This window comes from Arachis ipaensis, chromosome B3 (genome assembly GCF_059453495.1).
Source record: "Arachis ipaensis isolate K30076 ecotype BB chromosome B3, ASM5945349v1, whole genome shotgun sequence".
Taxonomy (NCBI): Eukaryota; Viridiplantae; Streptophyta; class Magnoliopsida; order Fabales; family Fabaceae; genus Arachis; species Arachis ipaensis.
The window spans coordinates 92,061,250-92,078,371 of NC_142438.1; the positions used below are offsets into that span (position 1 = coordinate 92,061,250).

The window sequence follows — 17,122 nt, forward strand, 5'->3', positions numbered from 1 at the left end:
GTTTTGATGCCGCATGCCTTTTTAAGTTCTTATTCCGGGTCTCTTTTTAAAGAAATTATGATTCATAATTTTCTCTTATTTGGCTATGTTTTCAATCAATTTTCAAATTTTTATAAAGTCACTTTTGATTCAATATACATTCATTTATATAAAACTTTGAAAATTTCTTATGCAATTTAAAAACTATTTATTTTTAATACGTCACATGTTCTTCTACTGGTTTAAGGAATTATACTTACTCTAAATACAATTTGATTTTCTAAATAACCTTACTAAAAGCCACGGCTCAGGTTCTTGACAACACTCGAGTTCACTGTGCTATAGCTTCTAGAAGTACAACACTTGGAGATATTGGATAAACAAATAAGTTTATGGGATGCAAGGTTTAGTCGGATTACATTGCATTTTAAATTCACAACGTTACCAGCAAGGCAAACATGCAAACCTCACAGGACTTGTTCTTTTTACGTTGGTACTTCCTTATTGCCTGTTCTAACGATTTAAAAATATACAACGGCCAACGGTATCTCTCTGGATCAGATACATCAAGTACTGTATTGATGTGTCATGGCGAGATGACGTGTTGCACGGTCGGACACAGAAACATCTTCAACACCAGCAGGATGAAATGTCTCCTGAACTCGATCCTATCATCCTCAGTATCCATAGCACATTGGTTAACAAAATGCCTCAGCTGTATAGTTTTCAACCGGTGATATCTTCTTTTTATGGAGACATGGGCAGCATTCCTGCCATCGAACGGTGGGAAGTCGTCAACTGCAACATGGATGTGTATAAAATACTGTAAAATGAGTTGTGGCATAGTTAGAACATAGAAAAAACCATGGAGACCGAAACAACTTTAACCAATTCAATGTTGTGTCACAGATAAAGGTATACTCACCATTGGGCGGGATACCAAAAACATGCTGAAAAGCTCGGGCCCAATGCGGATGTTTCGATTATCTAGCTTGAGGGTGCTCGTTTCAATGTCGTATGCCTTGGCCAACATCACCATTATGCCTTGTTTCACTTGCCACTTCGGGACAAGCTTTAGGAAACAAAAATTAATTACTTCTATCTCATCCAGCTTTGCTTGAGCCTGGTTAGTTTCCAAGTTTTTGAACAAATCCGTGATGTAACATGGTGAGCATCTTATCTCTAATAATTTCTGTCAAATATATGACGTGACCATTAAAAGCAAATAATTACTTAGGAACTATAACAAGAGCACAAGTTTGTGAATGAGGTTTTACCGGCTTTCCCATATATAGAAGGTGGTTTCTGGGGAAAGAGCACAAACTAAATCCAAGTACGAAATTTTCTTGCATTGCCCAAATGCAACTGAGTCATACGTATGAAAAATTGGAGGAAATAAAGTCAATATATAAGAACCTCTTTAAGTGCAATGGATAACAAAGAACACTGAAAATAACCATGTAAATCCAAATTGGGATAATCAAAGGTGTAAGACCACCAGTGTGACGGTACATATAATAATAACTTCAATAACTTTGGAAACAAGACACATCAATTTTAACAGAAATAAGAAGTCATTTTCATCTAGTGATGCGTAAAATTATAAAAAAAATAAAAAGTAAGGCATTAAAAATAGATATAAATCTCAATACATTCTTAAAGAAACCAATTATAAACTTGATTTTCACAAGACACACCAATTATGAACTCAATTTGCATCATTGCACTTGTCGCTCGGTGGACCATAAAGCAACCAATTTTTTAAAAAAAATAGATATAAATTTCAATGCATTTTTAAAGAAAAATAATTAGGACAGCAATTATTAAATAAGATTTTACCATCCGTGTTGTAACTATTTATTATTTCAATTAGGCTTCGTTAAAAAGTATTCGAAATAGTAATGGAATATACAGGTCTTAATCCTATACTTTTCCTAACCAATTATTTAACCTATTTGTATAGTAATATATTCAATCTGAGTGGGACAAAAACTGTTAGACACATTCCATAAAATCTAAATATGATCACAAGATACACCAACTTTAAAGTGAATTTGTTGTTGTGTGTGTCATAATATAAATTAAACACAAGACACAATAAGCTATGCAAATTGTTCAAACTTTAAAAATGTAATAATTATTCCTTGATCTAGCTTATTGATAAGAAATGCTAAATAATGGTAGAAAGTAAACTAACCAAATCAGTAACTGAGATATGCCTACAGTTCAAGTTAAGTTATAATTTTAAAATGGATTGTATAGACACATCTGAGGTAAAGTTCCCGAAATTAAAGTGATGCGAATCACAGTGGCATGTTAATGCATGAAAGAGGGCACATATGTAGCTAGATATAATAGAGAAAAATGTAACATATCAAAAGAAATCGTATTCACGCTCATCATCACTATTTTAATTTGTTATTTGTGAGACATAAATCTGTTTCAGATGCACCAGATTTTCACATGCATATATCCTAAATAAATTATATTACTAAAGTATCCAAAATATTATTAAATCAAAAGATGGGGAAAAGGCACTAAAAAGGTTGAGAACGGCAACAATATTGTAACGGGATGGGACCACAGAGGCACTAAACCAAACTAGATTTCAGAGTCTCCAAATTACACAACACAAACAAAATGCCTCAAAAAGAAACCATCTCAACATAAGAGCTATACAGTAACTGATAACAACATAAGAATCATGAAAACATCATTTTTGCCACATAATTGATAACAGCATAAGAAACCATCTTAGTGCACGGAACCATTTCAACAAAAAAGCACTTAATTCACCACTTCTCATGTTCTAGAACAGACAACAGACTCAGAGCCATGTTGAATCGATCTCAATCCCAATGTAATGCTCAGAAATGAAAACCCATAACAGCAATTAGTGTAAATCTTGAAGACCCACTTACCTCTTAGTGCTACGATGGTACCAGAGGGAAGACACGCTGCGAGGCGAGCTCGGACGCGAGACAAGGAGCGGCATTGGGTGGGGGATGTGAGACCAAATGGCTGCGGGGTTGCTAGCGATTCCACAAGGTCGGAATACCTCAGTCGCGACGTGTGTTGAGGCGGTGCTAGGTTGCGGCGTCGGGTTGAATGCCGGACGACTGGATGCCTCTTCAAGATACCTCCGACGACGACATGCAGCAGTGATGGCGGCGCTTGGGCGACTGTGGGAGCGTACTCATGAGTGGCGCTATCTGGTGTTCTGGTGGCGTTGACTTCCGTTGACGGCGACGACCGGCAGAGACAGCAAGGCTGATGGCTATGCAGCGTTGGAAAAAGATATGAGGGTTGGGGGAGTGTGTCCACGGTAAGAAAATATAGGTATTGGGTAAATTAGGGTTAGTGTGGTAAACTAGTGTAATTATGATTAATCTGGGTTAATTGGGGATGTGCCTTTTGGAATTAAGTGCGCTTGGAGTCCAGCCCAATTAAAGTTGGCAGATGTTGGCAGAAATGATGTTGGTAATATAGCGGGATTGAATTAGTTTAGAATGCGCATAAACGTTCTATTTAAATACGTACACATTTAACTCAGGAGTGCATTTTACAAATAAAAAGAAAATCAGATAGATTCTTTTCATATCTCCAACTATCAAAGATTATAAATACTAAAAATATCCCAAAATATTTTTCAAATTTTAATTCTTATATTTCATAAATCTCAAATTAATTTAGCAGTCAGAATTCTTACATATACTTGCTTCTTAGCTGACTTGGAGGCGATAGCTGACTTGGAGGCGATGGCTGACGGATGGCTCCTCCTTTCAACCAACTTCTTTCAATTCCACGAGTAATTCCACACTATAACAGATTGTTTAGACTTAAAAAAAAGAGGTAAAACATATTGTTATGCAGATTTTTAGCAAATCCGGATTGGTTCGATATCTAATGATCTGAGAGCGAAACCTATTCCTCTTATGAGTGCCAGTTTTTAAATTGTGCACCAAAAGATCCCAATTTTGGACGAATAGAGAAGAAACGAAAAAATTTGAAATGTAAAAGAAATTTAAATTACTTGAAATCGAAATTACAGAACAAAGTAAATGACTTGAAATTAAAACAAAACAATAAAATACCTTTAACAAATATCAAAGTACTTTAAATTCGAAAGACAATATGAAAATGTTGAAGAGGAAAACAAAGACTTTGCAATGAAAGTAAATTTGCAGAAAGAGTAAAGATTATAAGGAATTTAAAAGAAATGTAAAAGACATCGAAAAAATCCTACAGAAAAAAAGTTCTTTGGAAACTCAGAAAGTCGCTAGAAATGTGAGTGTGCGAGAGTGTTTTCTGAAAACGAATTCTAACCTTTATTCCTTCCAAGTTATGCCTATTTATAGCCTTTTTCAACCAATCAAAAATTTCTTTACGTGCTTCACATATAAAGAAATTAAATATAACTGTTCGTGCTATAACAATAGTGTGATAACCGTCTTCAACTATCTCAATCACGGGCTTCTCTATTGCTTCGATCATGAATCCTCATTTTTTATTTGCATCTTTGATTAAACCAGATTTTTTATCAGTGATTTTTTTTTATCATCTTAAACATCTTCTCGACATAGTCCAAACAAATATTTTCAATTTGTTAATCATCAAATTTAAATTATCATTTTTAGCCCCCACATATATATTCCAATCTGCTAACACGAGTTAGTATATAATTATATTAAGAAAATTATATGGTACAGATCTAAATCTGTACAGATTTAAAGATTTGCTTACTTAAACCATACTTTCTAAAGCCACACTTTTCACTTAAAACCGTAGTTCTTCACAAAGAAAAGCGTCACCTAATGGAAAAAAGTAAATTAGAAGATTTAAGAGAAGAAATAATTAAGTTATCAAAATTAATAGATCAAAAATTAATGATTTTAACTAATGTTAACTGCAATGACACCGAATTCTTAAAATCAATACAAAATGATTTTTCTCAAAATCTTTATTTTACTATAAGTTTTATTGAAGGACTTCAAAAACCTGAAAAAACTTATTTTTCACACGAAATTTCTAAAAAATGCTACCATGGAAATGATTCCCCACATCTTTATCATACTTTTAACCCACAATTAAATTCTATAGTAGATATGCTTGAAGAAATATTAATATCCATAAAATTTCAAAGAAATAAGGAAAAAGAGAATCCCAAAGAAGAAAAATTCCAAAATATAATCAACATAACAGACTTAAAAGTAAAACCACCATTGAAATTATGAATATTGAAGAAAAATTAGAAGAAGTTACAATGCTTTTTAAACAATTAAAAATGGCTCAAGAAAATAATATTATGGAACACGGTTTTCAAATAGAAGAAGAATTAGTAAATTCTGAAAATATAGAAAATGAAGAACACATTCTAGATTATTCAAGTAACGAAGAACCAGCAATTCCAATACAAGTAAAAAATGAAGCTAGAACATCTAAGGATAATCAATCTCAATTTAAATGGGAAACAGGTTTTGATAATTATGCTTTTAAAAAAGGGGTTTACAAATAAAGATTCAAAATATACAAAAATACCATCAAAATATGTTCCTAAAATCCAGGAAATAGAAGGAGAAAGAATGCTCGATTTAGACTGCAAAAAGAACGAAAATAAAATTTTCGAAAATTGGTTGAATTCCTTTTTATTAGAAGCCTTTACTAATCCAAAACTTAGTGAATTGTCTGGAAGAGATATTTGGAATTACATAGGGTTTCATACTAAAGGAACTATAAGAGATTATATGACATCAATAGAAAACCAAATAATAGAAGAATTAGCAACAAAAACTACAGCTTATGATAAGATATTATATATAATGATGATTCTATATAAGGAATTTTTTGGAAAAAACATTATAGATCATAGACAAGAAGTTTATAATAAAGAATATCAAGAAGCAAAAAACCATTTAGCTAATATTCAGATATATGATCTATGTAATGTGGAGTCTTATATATGTGAATATAGAATACATTATTACAAATTAAAAGAAGAAGATAAAAATCATTATCTTAGTATGTATATAACAAAACTTCCATATCCTGCTAATGAATTTATAATGGGAAGATTTATAAGAGAAATAAATAGAGGAACAATTGAAAATAACTTTGGTGGAGCAACCTCTACAATAAGAGGGGAAATAAAAGAACGTTGTATGCAAGAAGCAACTCAAAAAAGATTTGCAAACATAATTAGAATTTGCTGTCAAGATAATGAAGAGATACCTCAAAAATATGGTCTTAATAAAAATTTTCAAAGAAAAAGAAAATATCAATTTAGAAAAAGAAAATACTATCCAAACTGGAGAAAAAAGAGATATTTTAGAAAGGAAAATAATAATAAAAACAAAAGACAAAGAAATAACTATTGCCCGAATAAAAAAGAAAATTGTAAATGTTGGTATTGCCAAGAAGAAGGACACTATGCAAATGAATGCCCGAAAAAGAAGGATAAAAAGGATCTTACTAAACAAATAGAAATTGTTAAGTCTTGTTTCATGGAACCTTTAGAGGAATCTGATGATAACTTAGACTATATTTTTGAATATGTCTCGGAAACAGACTCAGAGACTGAGTAATAATGCTACATTTATTACCATAAAAATAACAGAAAAGTTTATAAATGCTTTCATAGATTCTGGAGCAACACAATGCTTTGCTAGTTCAAATATAAAACTTGATTGGAAAAAATTAAAGAAACCATTAAGAGTTAGAATAGCTGACAAATCAATACATAAAATTAACCAAAAAGCAGAGATGGTTGAAATTTTTATTCAAAATTATAGGTTCATTGTTCCATCTATATATATGTTAGATTCTGGAATGGATTTTATCATAGGAAATAATTTTTTAAAGCTATATCATCCATTCATTCAAGAATTAACATATATAGTTTTAAAAGCTCCACACGATTCTTCAATAAATCAAAAATCAAAACGTATAAAAATACCGACTACTACTATAGATAAGATCTTAAAATTTAAAATATTTTCTATATTAGAGACATGTTATTTAAATTTATACTTTCAGATAAATATCCCAAAAAATAATCTTGAAATAAAGATAGAAGAACTTTTGGATGAAATTTGTGCTGAAAATTCTTTAGATATTAAAAATACAAATAACGAATTAGTAAGTATTAAATTAAAAGATCCTACAAAAGAGATAAATGTTCCAAATAAAATTCCTTATTCCGCAAGAGATAGAGAAGAGTTTTCACTAGAATGTAGAGATCTTTTGGAAAAAGGAATTATAAGATTAAGTAAAAGTCCTCATGCGGCTCCAGCCTTTTATGTCGAAAACAATAATGAAATTAAAAGGGAAAAACGAAGAATGGTTATTAACTATAAGAAGATGAATGAAGCAACTATTGGTGATGCTCATAAACTTCCAAGAAAAGATTCTATTTTAGAAAAAATCAAAGGAGCAACTTGGTTTTCATCTCTTGATGCAAAATCAGGATATTGGCAACTTCATTTAGACGAAGAAACAAAGAAATTAACTGCTTTTACTTGCCCGACAAAAGAATCAACAAGTGTGTTGCTCTATGAATGGAATGTATTACCATTCGGATTAAAACAAGCCCCAGATATTTATCAAAGATTTATGGAAGAAAATCTAAAAGAGTTAAATGAATTTGTTTTAGTGTACATTGATGATATACTAATTTTTACAAAACAGGATAGAGAAGATCATCTTCAAAAATTATTAATAGTTTTAGAAAGATGTAAAGAAAAAGGATTAGTTCTTAGCAAAAAGAAAGCAAGAATAGGAAAACAAGAAATAGAGTTTCTTGGATTAATTCTATCCACTCAGGGAAAGCTAAAACTTCAGCCAAATGTCCTAGAAAAGGTAAATTTATTTCCTAATAAAATAGAAGATAGAAAACAATTACAAAGATTTTTAGGGTGTATAAATTATATTTCTGATCAAGAATTTTTAAAAAATATAACAGAATACACTAAAAGCTTATTTCCAAAAATAAGTACTAAAAAATAATGGAAATGGGATGAAAAAGATAGTATGCAAATTCAAAAGATTAAAGAATTATGTGAAAAACTTCCAGAACTTTATATTCCAGAAGAAAATGACTACTTAATAGTAGAAACAGATGCTTCAGACATAACCTGGTCAGGATGTCTAAAAGCTAAGAAAGCTATAAAAAGTTTGGAACAAGAAAAAGAATCACTAGATTCTAAAGATTCCCCAAAGGAATTACTTTGCAGGTATATTTCAGGGACTTTTACTCCAACAGAACAGAGATATACCACTCATGAAAAGGAAACTCTAGCAGCAATTAAATCTCTTAAGAAATGAAAAGTTGATTTACTACCCAGAGAATTTACATTAAGGACAGATTCAAGTTACCTAACATGTTTCATACGATATAATTTAAAAGTTGATTATAACCATGGACGATTGGTAAGATGGCAATTATTTTTGTTACAATATCCAATAAAAATTGAATATATTAAGGGTGACAAAAATGTTATTGCAGATACATTAACAAGAGAATGGAGTTCGTCTACAACACATTAGATCAAGAAATTCAAAAGTATGAGCAAGAACTCGAAAATGCAAGCATTGTCAGCAAATAAGGACACAGATCCAATCTCTCAAGAAGGCCATCGAAGCAATAAAATCAACACAACAAGCAAAACCATCAGAGTTCAGCCAACTAAGCGTGGTGGACAAATCAGGTGAAGAAAAAATTTCAGAAAATAAAACAATTGCTGAAATCATTAAAAAATCCACCCAAGATAAAAAATATTATGTAATTTATAATGGCCCCATGAAAGGAGTATATGATGCCTGGGAAAAAGCAGCACCATTCACACATCAATCAAGGATAATTCATAAAGGAGGTTTTCTAACACTGGAAGAGGCAAAGGAATCCTTCAGGGAATATGAAGCTCTCCATCCAGAGCAAACCTTAAAAAGAGCAGATAAAGCTCCAGTTCAAACCCAGAGAACAGGGATAATAAGAAACATTCCTACAAGGGCTGAAATCAAGGAAAAGAAAAGGGTCTGTAGATCAAATCTCAGAGAAACCCTTAACATAGTCCTGAATTGGACTGAAGAAAAAAGGGCAATTTTGGGATATTATCCTATTGCCAAAGAACAGCTAACAAAGCTGGTTATATTCCCAGATGCTTCCCCATCGGACACCTATCAGTTTTTCCAATATGGATTAATTGATACAATTTTAATTTTTAATGATCTAAAAATTATTAGTGAGTTTCCTGCAGGATTCGTTGATGCAGTAAAGAGATTTAAAAATATGATTGACAATGTAAATCCAAGGGATATATCCCTAAAATTTACAAACATTCAACCTATTTTTAATGAAGAAGAAGAATGCTTGGTTCCAGCACACCAAGTAATATTCATGTCCGTCTTCCCAGGAAATTTTCAACCAATTGATCAGATTCAAGATTTAACGATTTACAGTCATGAAGGAAGGTTAGCCAGCACATTAGCAAGGGTCTTTGAAAGAACTCAAAAAATAACGAAGGAATATCACACAAGGATTAATTATAAAAGTAGAAATACTCTGCTTGTGTCCAGTAAAAGAAATGAAATTGAAGAAAGAGAAATGAGACTCTTGGTGGAATTTGAATCAGCATTCTACAACTTATCTGGACTTTTAGAAAAGCTCCCTGAAGGGATAAAGAGGAATCTCTGCTATTTAATAAAAGACAGAGAAGACCACAAGTGCCAGCTATGTGCCTCAGAGATATCTGAAGAAAGCAATAATGAAACGGAATCAACTCACATGATGAAGGAAGGAGACAATGCATCTGAGGGTCACATGATAAAAGAAGAGGACAGTGCATCTGAAGCATCTCTCAACATTATTGCATAGTGACGTAAGCACTTAGGTCATAGAGCACCAACAATGTAGCTGGTGCAAAAGAACAAACAATGACGTAAGCAATGACGTCATAAGAAGGGTAAGGATGGGAATTGTCCATCAAACCCAACTATTATAAATAGGTTGCTTAGGCAATTGTAGAATCATCAGACAATAGAAAGCAGGAGGCTAAGAGTACTCATATGCTAGGAGAGCAAGGAGGAAGCTGCCAAGGCGATTCTATAGTCTAAGGAAGAATTCCCTTAGGGAAAAATAATTCTAAACTCCCCTCTGGAGTTAGCATCTACAATCTCCCCTCTGGAGATAAAAACACCTTATGTAAAATATACTAAATAAAGGAAGTTTTTCTCCAGAAAGGTACATCTTCATCTTAATCTTTAAATTATGAATTATTTAGAAAGTTTAGAATTAACAGAAGAATCTGATTATTATAGATTAACTGCTTTATTAGATAATGAAAAATAGGTTGTTCTAAAAACAGAATTAAATCTCAAATCAAATGAAAACTTTAATAAACAAAATCTTTTAAAAGAAGTTTTTAATAGAAAAAATATAATATACTATGGAAAAATTCAACTTGAAGCTCCTATAAAGATAAAATCTGCCAATGGAGAACTTGAAATAGCTTTGATAAATAATGAAGAATTAAGTAAACAGATTGAGAAAATTAAGAATCAACAAAAAAGATCTAAAATTGGATGGATTCATATTAGTACTATACAAGTCTTAATCAAATCTACATATATGAAAGGAATTAATTCACCAATAAGTTTAGCAATCTGTGACAAAAGAATTACTGATGACCCAATAGATCAAATAATTGGAATTGTTCATGGAAATTTGGCAAACGTAAATGTTAAATTTAATACCCATCTTGGATATGCTATACCTTTATCAACTGAAAATCTTGGAAGATCTATAAGTTTGGCTTATAAATTTCATAGAAAGAATCTAATGGAACAAGATGATGAACCATTTTCAATAACATATGCAATAAATTATGCTTTAACAAATAGCCATCATAGTATAATATTTAAAAACAGAGAAAGAATTTATGTCGATGAACTATTTCAGAAAATTGTAAAAACAGAAATACCAAAATATAAAGCTATTGAAAACTCAGTTGTATTATTAAAAGAACCATCAGAAAAATTGGTTTCATCAAATTTTCAAATAAGAGAATCTAAAATTAATAGCCCTTTAAGTTTATCTAAGTTAAAGATTAAAGAAGAAAATTCTGAAATAAAAGAATTAACAAAAAAGGTCGAAAAATTAAATGAAACCCTAAATACTAAATTATGACAATAAATAAAGAAGAAATATATGTAACTTATCAAGATAAGAAACAAGAGCTCTTTGAAAGAGAAAATCGTTTAAATTATTTACAGTTTTCTGAAATAAATCAAAGAGCATTTGAAGCTCTAAAAATAATCTATGACAAGTTAAAAAGAGAAGTTGAAGAGCTAGAAAAATTAATAGAATCTCTAGAAAATAGTGATGAAGCGATGATAGAATTTGCAGAAATTCTAAAATAAATAATGAAGCATACAAAGATTGAAAGACCAGAAAATAAAACAAAAAGAAAAAGAGCAAAAAAATTAAAAAGTAAAATAAAGGAGTATAAAAGGGAATTAAATAATCTTCAGATCGAAATTGATGACCTTATAATAAAAAGGATAGAAATAAGAATAAATATAAACAAGTTGGAGTTAAACTTAAAAAATTTATAAATGCCTGGAAAACCATATTATGACTTAAAAGAATTAAAGCTGTTGAAAGAAAAAATGGAGAATGAGGTTGAAAAATTAAAAAAGATATTTAGAAACAACAGAAAGTGTAGAAATAAAAGAAGTTTTTGAAGATTTGAGAAATTATATTAAAGAAAAAGACAAACAGATAAAAGATTTTATATACAATAATCCTTGCAAAAAAGAATATTATAAACTAAAACAAGATTGAAAAACTATACAAATGAAATCAGAATTATAAATACTAGTAGAAATGGTCAACATTTTTTATGAATTTTTAAATTATACAAATTATAAACTTATTCGAAGTAAAATATGAAGAGTAAAATTTTGCAAATTATACAAATTATAAACTTATTCGAAGAGTAAAAATTGGTATCAGAGCCAAGTTAACGATTAAGGGTAACACTTTTTCTTTAAGCAACACTTTTAGTGATACGCTTTTAAACTAAATAAAAACAAAAATCTGTAAATCTGTACCAAAATGCATCTGTATACTAGATGGACCATTATATTATGGTCAGTCTTCTTCACCATCGAATCGAACTCTGTACCCAATTAAATGAGATTAATAATAAGAACTTTTAAACAGATTTTAATGCCATGTGACATTGCCATTTGACAATAATATAAAATTTACATGTCATGAATGTCGTATGTCACACCCTTTGAGACGTGAATGAGTGAATGATTTCTAAGTTAAACGTATGCGTAAAGTAGTGTTTATTTATTAAAAAATGTTAAAAGTTATTATTTAATATAAAAGATATAAAAATAAATAATTTTAAAAAAATTAAAATTTATTATAAAAAATAAATTAAGTAAAATTTAAACAAAAATTCATAGACACTATAATATTAGTCTTAATTAATTATGGCTAACATAATTACACGAGACACGAGATTCTTATAATAATATCACTGATTTCTAGATAATACTAATATTTACAAATCTAGTTTTTATATAAAAATAAAAAATCTAAATTGTTTCTCTTTTCCGTTACAAGTTCTGCTACTTTCAATATCCATTCCCCTCGGTTCAAGCGACATATAGTTCACACAGCTCATCACCCTTTTATTCTCAAATTAATATCATCTTTTTTTTAATGATAAGGACATAAGTTTTTTGTTAATAAAACTTCCTTTTGTTCAAAGTTTTTTCTTTTTTACAAGCAACAGAGCGTAATCGTCCATCAACATTGTTCAAAGTTATTGCCAGTAAATCTTTTTTGGTTAAAATTACATTATGAGTATATTAAAAAATTTTAATTTTTTATTTTTTATAAAATTTTTCTCTGTGAAAATGTATTTTAACTATCCTAATGATAATGATAAAGTAACTACTATACTGCGTAATCTTTTGAAGTTAGAGAATAATTTTTTTTTTCCGTATATTATTACATAATAGGTATATTCTATATATTTTTGACACATGAAATAATCATATATTTAACAATTTAACACATAGGTAAATGTTGAGTAAATAGTCAAATTGGTCCCCGAAAGATAGTCCATTCTGCAAACGAGTCCCCGTAAAAAAAAGATAATAAAATTTGTCCCCGAAAGTTTTAAAATTGGTAACGTTAGTCCTTCCGTCAAATGTCCGTCAATTCCGTCAGTGACGCCGTTAACTGTTGCTTAGTTGGCTGTCAGTGTGGCATATGAGCATGCCAGCTTGGCGCAGAGTGGCTGGTGACAAGATATGTTTCCATATGTATGTCAAATTAGTCCTAGGTTCCCAAACCCTAATCCCCTCTTCGTTTTAAATTGCCATTGTTGCTGCAGCTTGAGCTTGGTTCTGCAGAGGCCGAAAATTCATGAGCGGTTGCACGATGGGTAGCGTAGGTGGGGGTCGCAGTGGACATGTGTCGCAATCACACGGAAGCCATGCCTCGAGCTCTTCGCTGCGGTGGCGGAGGAAGAACTCCGACCAAGTTTGCTTTTGTGGGCTGAAGACAGTGATCAAGAAGTCTGGGACAAGAGAAAATCCTGATAGATTGTTCCATGCTTGTCCAAGATACCGGGTGAGTTATCAGTGTAGTGTTCTTGAAGCTTCAAATGTTTTTAGTTGGATTTTGACAATTTGGTTCCCTGAGGTTGTGCAGAAGGGCAGCCACTGCAATTACTTTAGGTGGGCTGAGGACGACGACTATGAAGGATTAGAGAACTTAGGAGAAGTTAAAACTGATGCACAAATAGAGAGTGATGCTGCTTTGTTAAACCATAACATATCTTGGAGAATGATGACCGTAGAAGCTGAAGTAAAAGCACTTAGGATGCAGCTGTATTTTGGATTAATAGTTGTGATTTTGGTTTTTATGATTATGTGTATGTTCTTTAGTGGGAAGTGAAGCAGTTACTGTCAAAAGGTGAAAAGGATGATGCTGTGAACCTTGACAGTTTTCTGTTGTTGTGAAAACCCTGTATGTTGATGTTTATTTACTAGTAAAAAGGTTATTTACATGCAATTTTTTTGTTGATCATAACATAATATAAGCAAATCAGTCATTGCAGAATAAAAATTAAGTGAAGTAGGAATAGAAAAACATGACAACATCACCAATGGTGAAGTAGTTTCCATTGTCTGAAATTCAAATAAGAACATTGTTTTAACATGATAATAATCCAGAAGGTTGTAGCTGACAGTTCAAAGCAGTACACCATAAAGGGCTATACAAAAAACAAGGCTATTGAAAATACCACAACTCCCACATTCTTTATAAAAACTAAAATTTAGCCCCGACAAAATAACAGATACTAGATGCCCTATATCTTATGTCTTCAAGTCTTGAAATCATTCCATGTCTTTCTTTCTGGGAGGTTTGAAACCCGGAGTTGGAACAAATGTCATGAAGCTGGCAAGTTTCTTGGCTGTTGCGGAGCTGCTACCCTTGATGGTTTCAGCAGATACAGCATGTGCTCCTGGAGAGGCATTTCCCTTTGCCCTGGCCTTGGTTACATGGAGTTTTGGAGGCCTTCCTCTTTTTCTAGTCTGCATCAAACAGTTTTCATCATTCTCTGAAATCAAAAATAGCTACAGTAAACAATGCTAAAATTAAAACCTTTTACAACATTACCTGAGTGACATTGCTTGAGGTTTGGGACTGTTGTGTCAGGGGAAGCTGAGGCTGCTGAGTAACAGGAATTTCAGTTTGTTCATCTGAAGCAGCTACTGCAACTGCAGGTGGTGTCTGTATAGGCTGAGTGTGATCTTCCTTTTCTGCTTCTGGACCAGGTGCAGGTTGTGGTTGTTGAACAGCTGCAAGCTGCAATTGCATCATCCTTGCTTTCTCCTGAGCATCATCCTGCTTTTTCTTGCTGCAAGTTCTCTTGTTGTGGCCCACCTCTCCACAGTACATGCACCGAATTGGAGCATACTTCCTTTTCATTTTTGTGTTCGTGCCAGTGGGTCCTTCATCCTTGTCCTTCCTTCTATTTGTTGTTGGTCTGCCTGGTTTGGGTTTGATAGGAGGTGGAACAGGTGCAGGAGAACCAGTTTTCTCCCATAGATCTTGTCCCTTGACAGGATTAACATTGAATTGGTATGTTCTTCTGTAAGCATCCATGCTCAACCATTCGTGGCAATACTCCTCAGGACTCTTATCATTTTTTTCTTGGATGGCTGATATTGCGTGCATACAAGGCATGCCTATATTTTTCAGAAAAAAAAGGCATTCAGTTAAGTATTTTTCAAGGTATGCATATGAAAGATGAAATAAGTTATGAATTCAACCTGTCAACTGCCAAAACCTGCAGGAGCAAGTATGCTTCCCCAGATCTACCACCATATTAGTAGGCCATCCTTGGACTTCATATACTTCCTCTTTCGCATCACCCGACCAGTATGGAGCCCAGTTTCTGGATAACTTAATAAGAGATTCCAGCCTACTCTGCTGAACTGGAGCAAGTTTTCCTTGATAACTCAGAAGCTTCAGTCTATTATCAGACATGCTTTTCATAACCATTCTTCGTACCTCCTCTGCCAGACTCAGAATAGGCTTACCTCTGTCATGCTTCGTCTTTGCATTGAAGGATTCACAAGCGTTGTTGCAAATGTTGTCCACCTTTGGCCCTTCACTGAAATGGGCTTTGCTCCAAGCTTCCTTCGGCCACTTGGCTAAGTACTCCCAAGCTTTTTGATTGATCCTTTTGACTCTATTCATATTCCTCTCGAACTCAACCGGGGTCCTCGATCTTGCACACTCCCAGACCAAGTCCTTAAGTTCGACGCTGCCCCACTGTTTCGAGAAGTTCCTCCACAAATGCCACACACAAAATCTGTGTGGAATAGTTGGGACGAGTTCCTTGACTGCTGGTATTAACCCCTGGAAAAAAAAGTCAAGCCCGACAAGATATACAGTCATAACAGTCCTCAAAGAAGCATCATTAAATCAAAAGAGTCCTTAAAAATCAAATCGTGATTCAAATTAGTCCTCACCTTCTGCATGTCTGATATGAAACACAAGTTTTTGGCCTCATATTCTCCCAGGTCTGATAGGAGCAGCTCCAAGAACCATTTCCAGTTCTCTTTGTTCTCAACATCAACAATTGCGTACGCAATCACAAAAATGTGATTGTTTGCATCCTGTCCGCATGCAGTGAGAAGCTGTCCTCCGTGTAAAGTTTTCAGGAATGCACCATCTAGACCTATCAATGGCCTACAGCCTGCTTTGAAACCCTTCTTACAAGCATCTAGACAGACATAAAATCTCTCGAACTGTGGTGGATTATCAGTTATGGGAATCACACCCACCTGTACTGTGGATCCTGGGTTGGCAGTGAGCAATTCATGTGCATAATCCCATATCAACCCGTACTGAGCAATCTCATCCCCTTCAACTATCTTCCTAGATGCCTTAAGGGCTCGGGTTATGCATGAACTATTCAGCTTCACATTGCACTTCCTAACAAACCACTCATACACCTCCCTATGCTTCATCTTAGGGTGCTTCCTAAGTTTTGGGTATAACTTGTTCACAGTCCATTCTAATGTTGCAGCTCTGTTTTTTCGCTTTCTTGCGCAAGTGTGATTGTCAACTAGTGTTTTTATCTGCCAGGAACCATCACTGGGGTTGTGTCTACAATATACTACCCATGGACAGTCTTCACACTTACAAACCGCCCTCACTCTAACCTTGTCATTCTTACAGAACCTAATATTCCTACCCCATTGTATAGTGTAATCTCTAGTGGCAGCCATAAAATGTTGCTTGGATTTGAAAACCATACTTACCTCAAACTTCAGATCACCAAATTTGGCCTTGTCATTATAATGTGGATACACAGCTGGCCCTTCATCTTCAGAGTCTAACTCATGGGCAGAATCTTCTGACTTCCACTCATCTCCATCTGATGAATCTTCCCAACCAAATTCGTCATCTGAATCTGAAATTACATGAAAATACCATCAGATTTGTGTAGAAAAACTACATTAGTGGAATCAGATCTGTTAAACAAGTAAATTCAATAACAGACACACAATTAATCACTAAATACCTCCATCAGAGCATTCATCAGAT

The 17,122-nt window shown here is 33.0% G+C and overlaps 2 protein-coding genes across 2 annotated transcripts; one reads left to right on the forward strand and one right to left on the reverse strand.

The window, feature by feature from the left end:
• Nucleotides 1-565: 565 nt before the first annotated feature.
• On the reverse strand, nt 566-2,974 carry LOC148571576 (uncharacterized). The gene is made up of 4 exons (XM_088508366.1): nt 2,901-2,974; nt 1,257-1,344; nt 905-1,171; nt 566-802 (listed from the first exon to the last, which is right to left on the reverse strand). The coding sequence occupies exons 1-4, from the start codon at nt 2,972-2,974 to the stop codon at nt 566-568; spliced, it is 666 nt and encodes a 221-aa protein (XP_088364492.1).
• A 10,461-nt stretch (nt 2,975-13,435) lies between these two features.
• On the forward strand, nt 13,436-13,954 carry LOC110269739 (uncharacterized). The gene is made up of 2 exons (XM_021117587.2): nt 13,436-13,627; nt 13,709-13,954. The coding sequence occupies exons 1-2, from the start codon at nt 13,436-13,438 to the stop codon at nt 13,952-13,954; spliced, it is 438 nt and encodes a 145-aa protein (XP_020973246.2).
• The last annotated feature ends 3,168 nt before the right edge of the window (nt 13,955-17,122 follow it).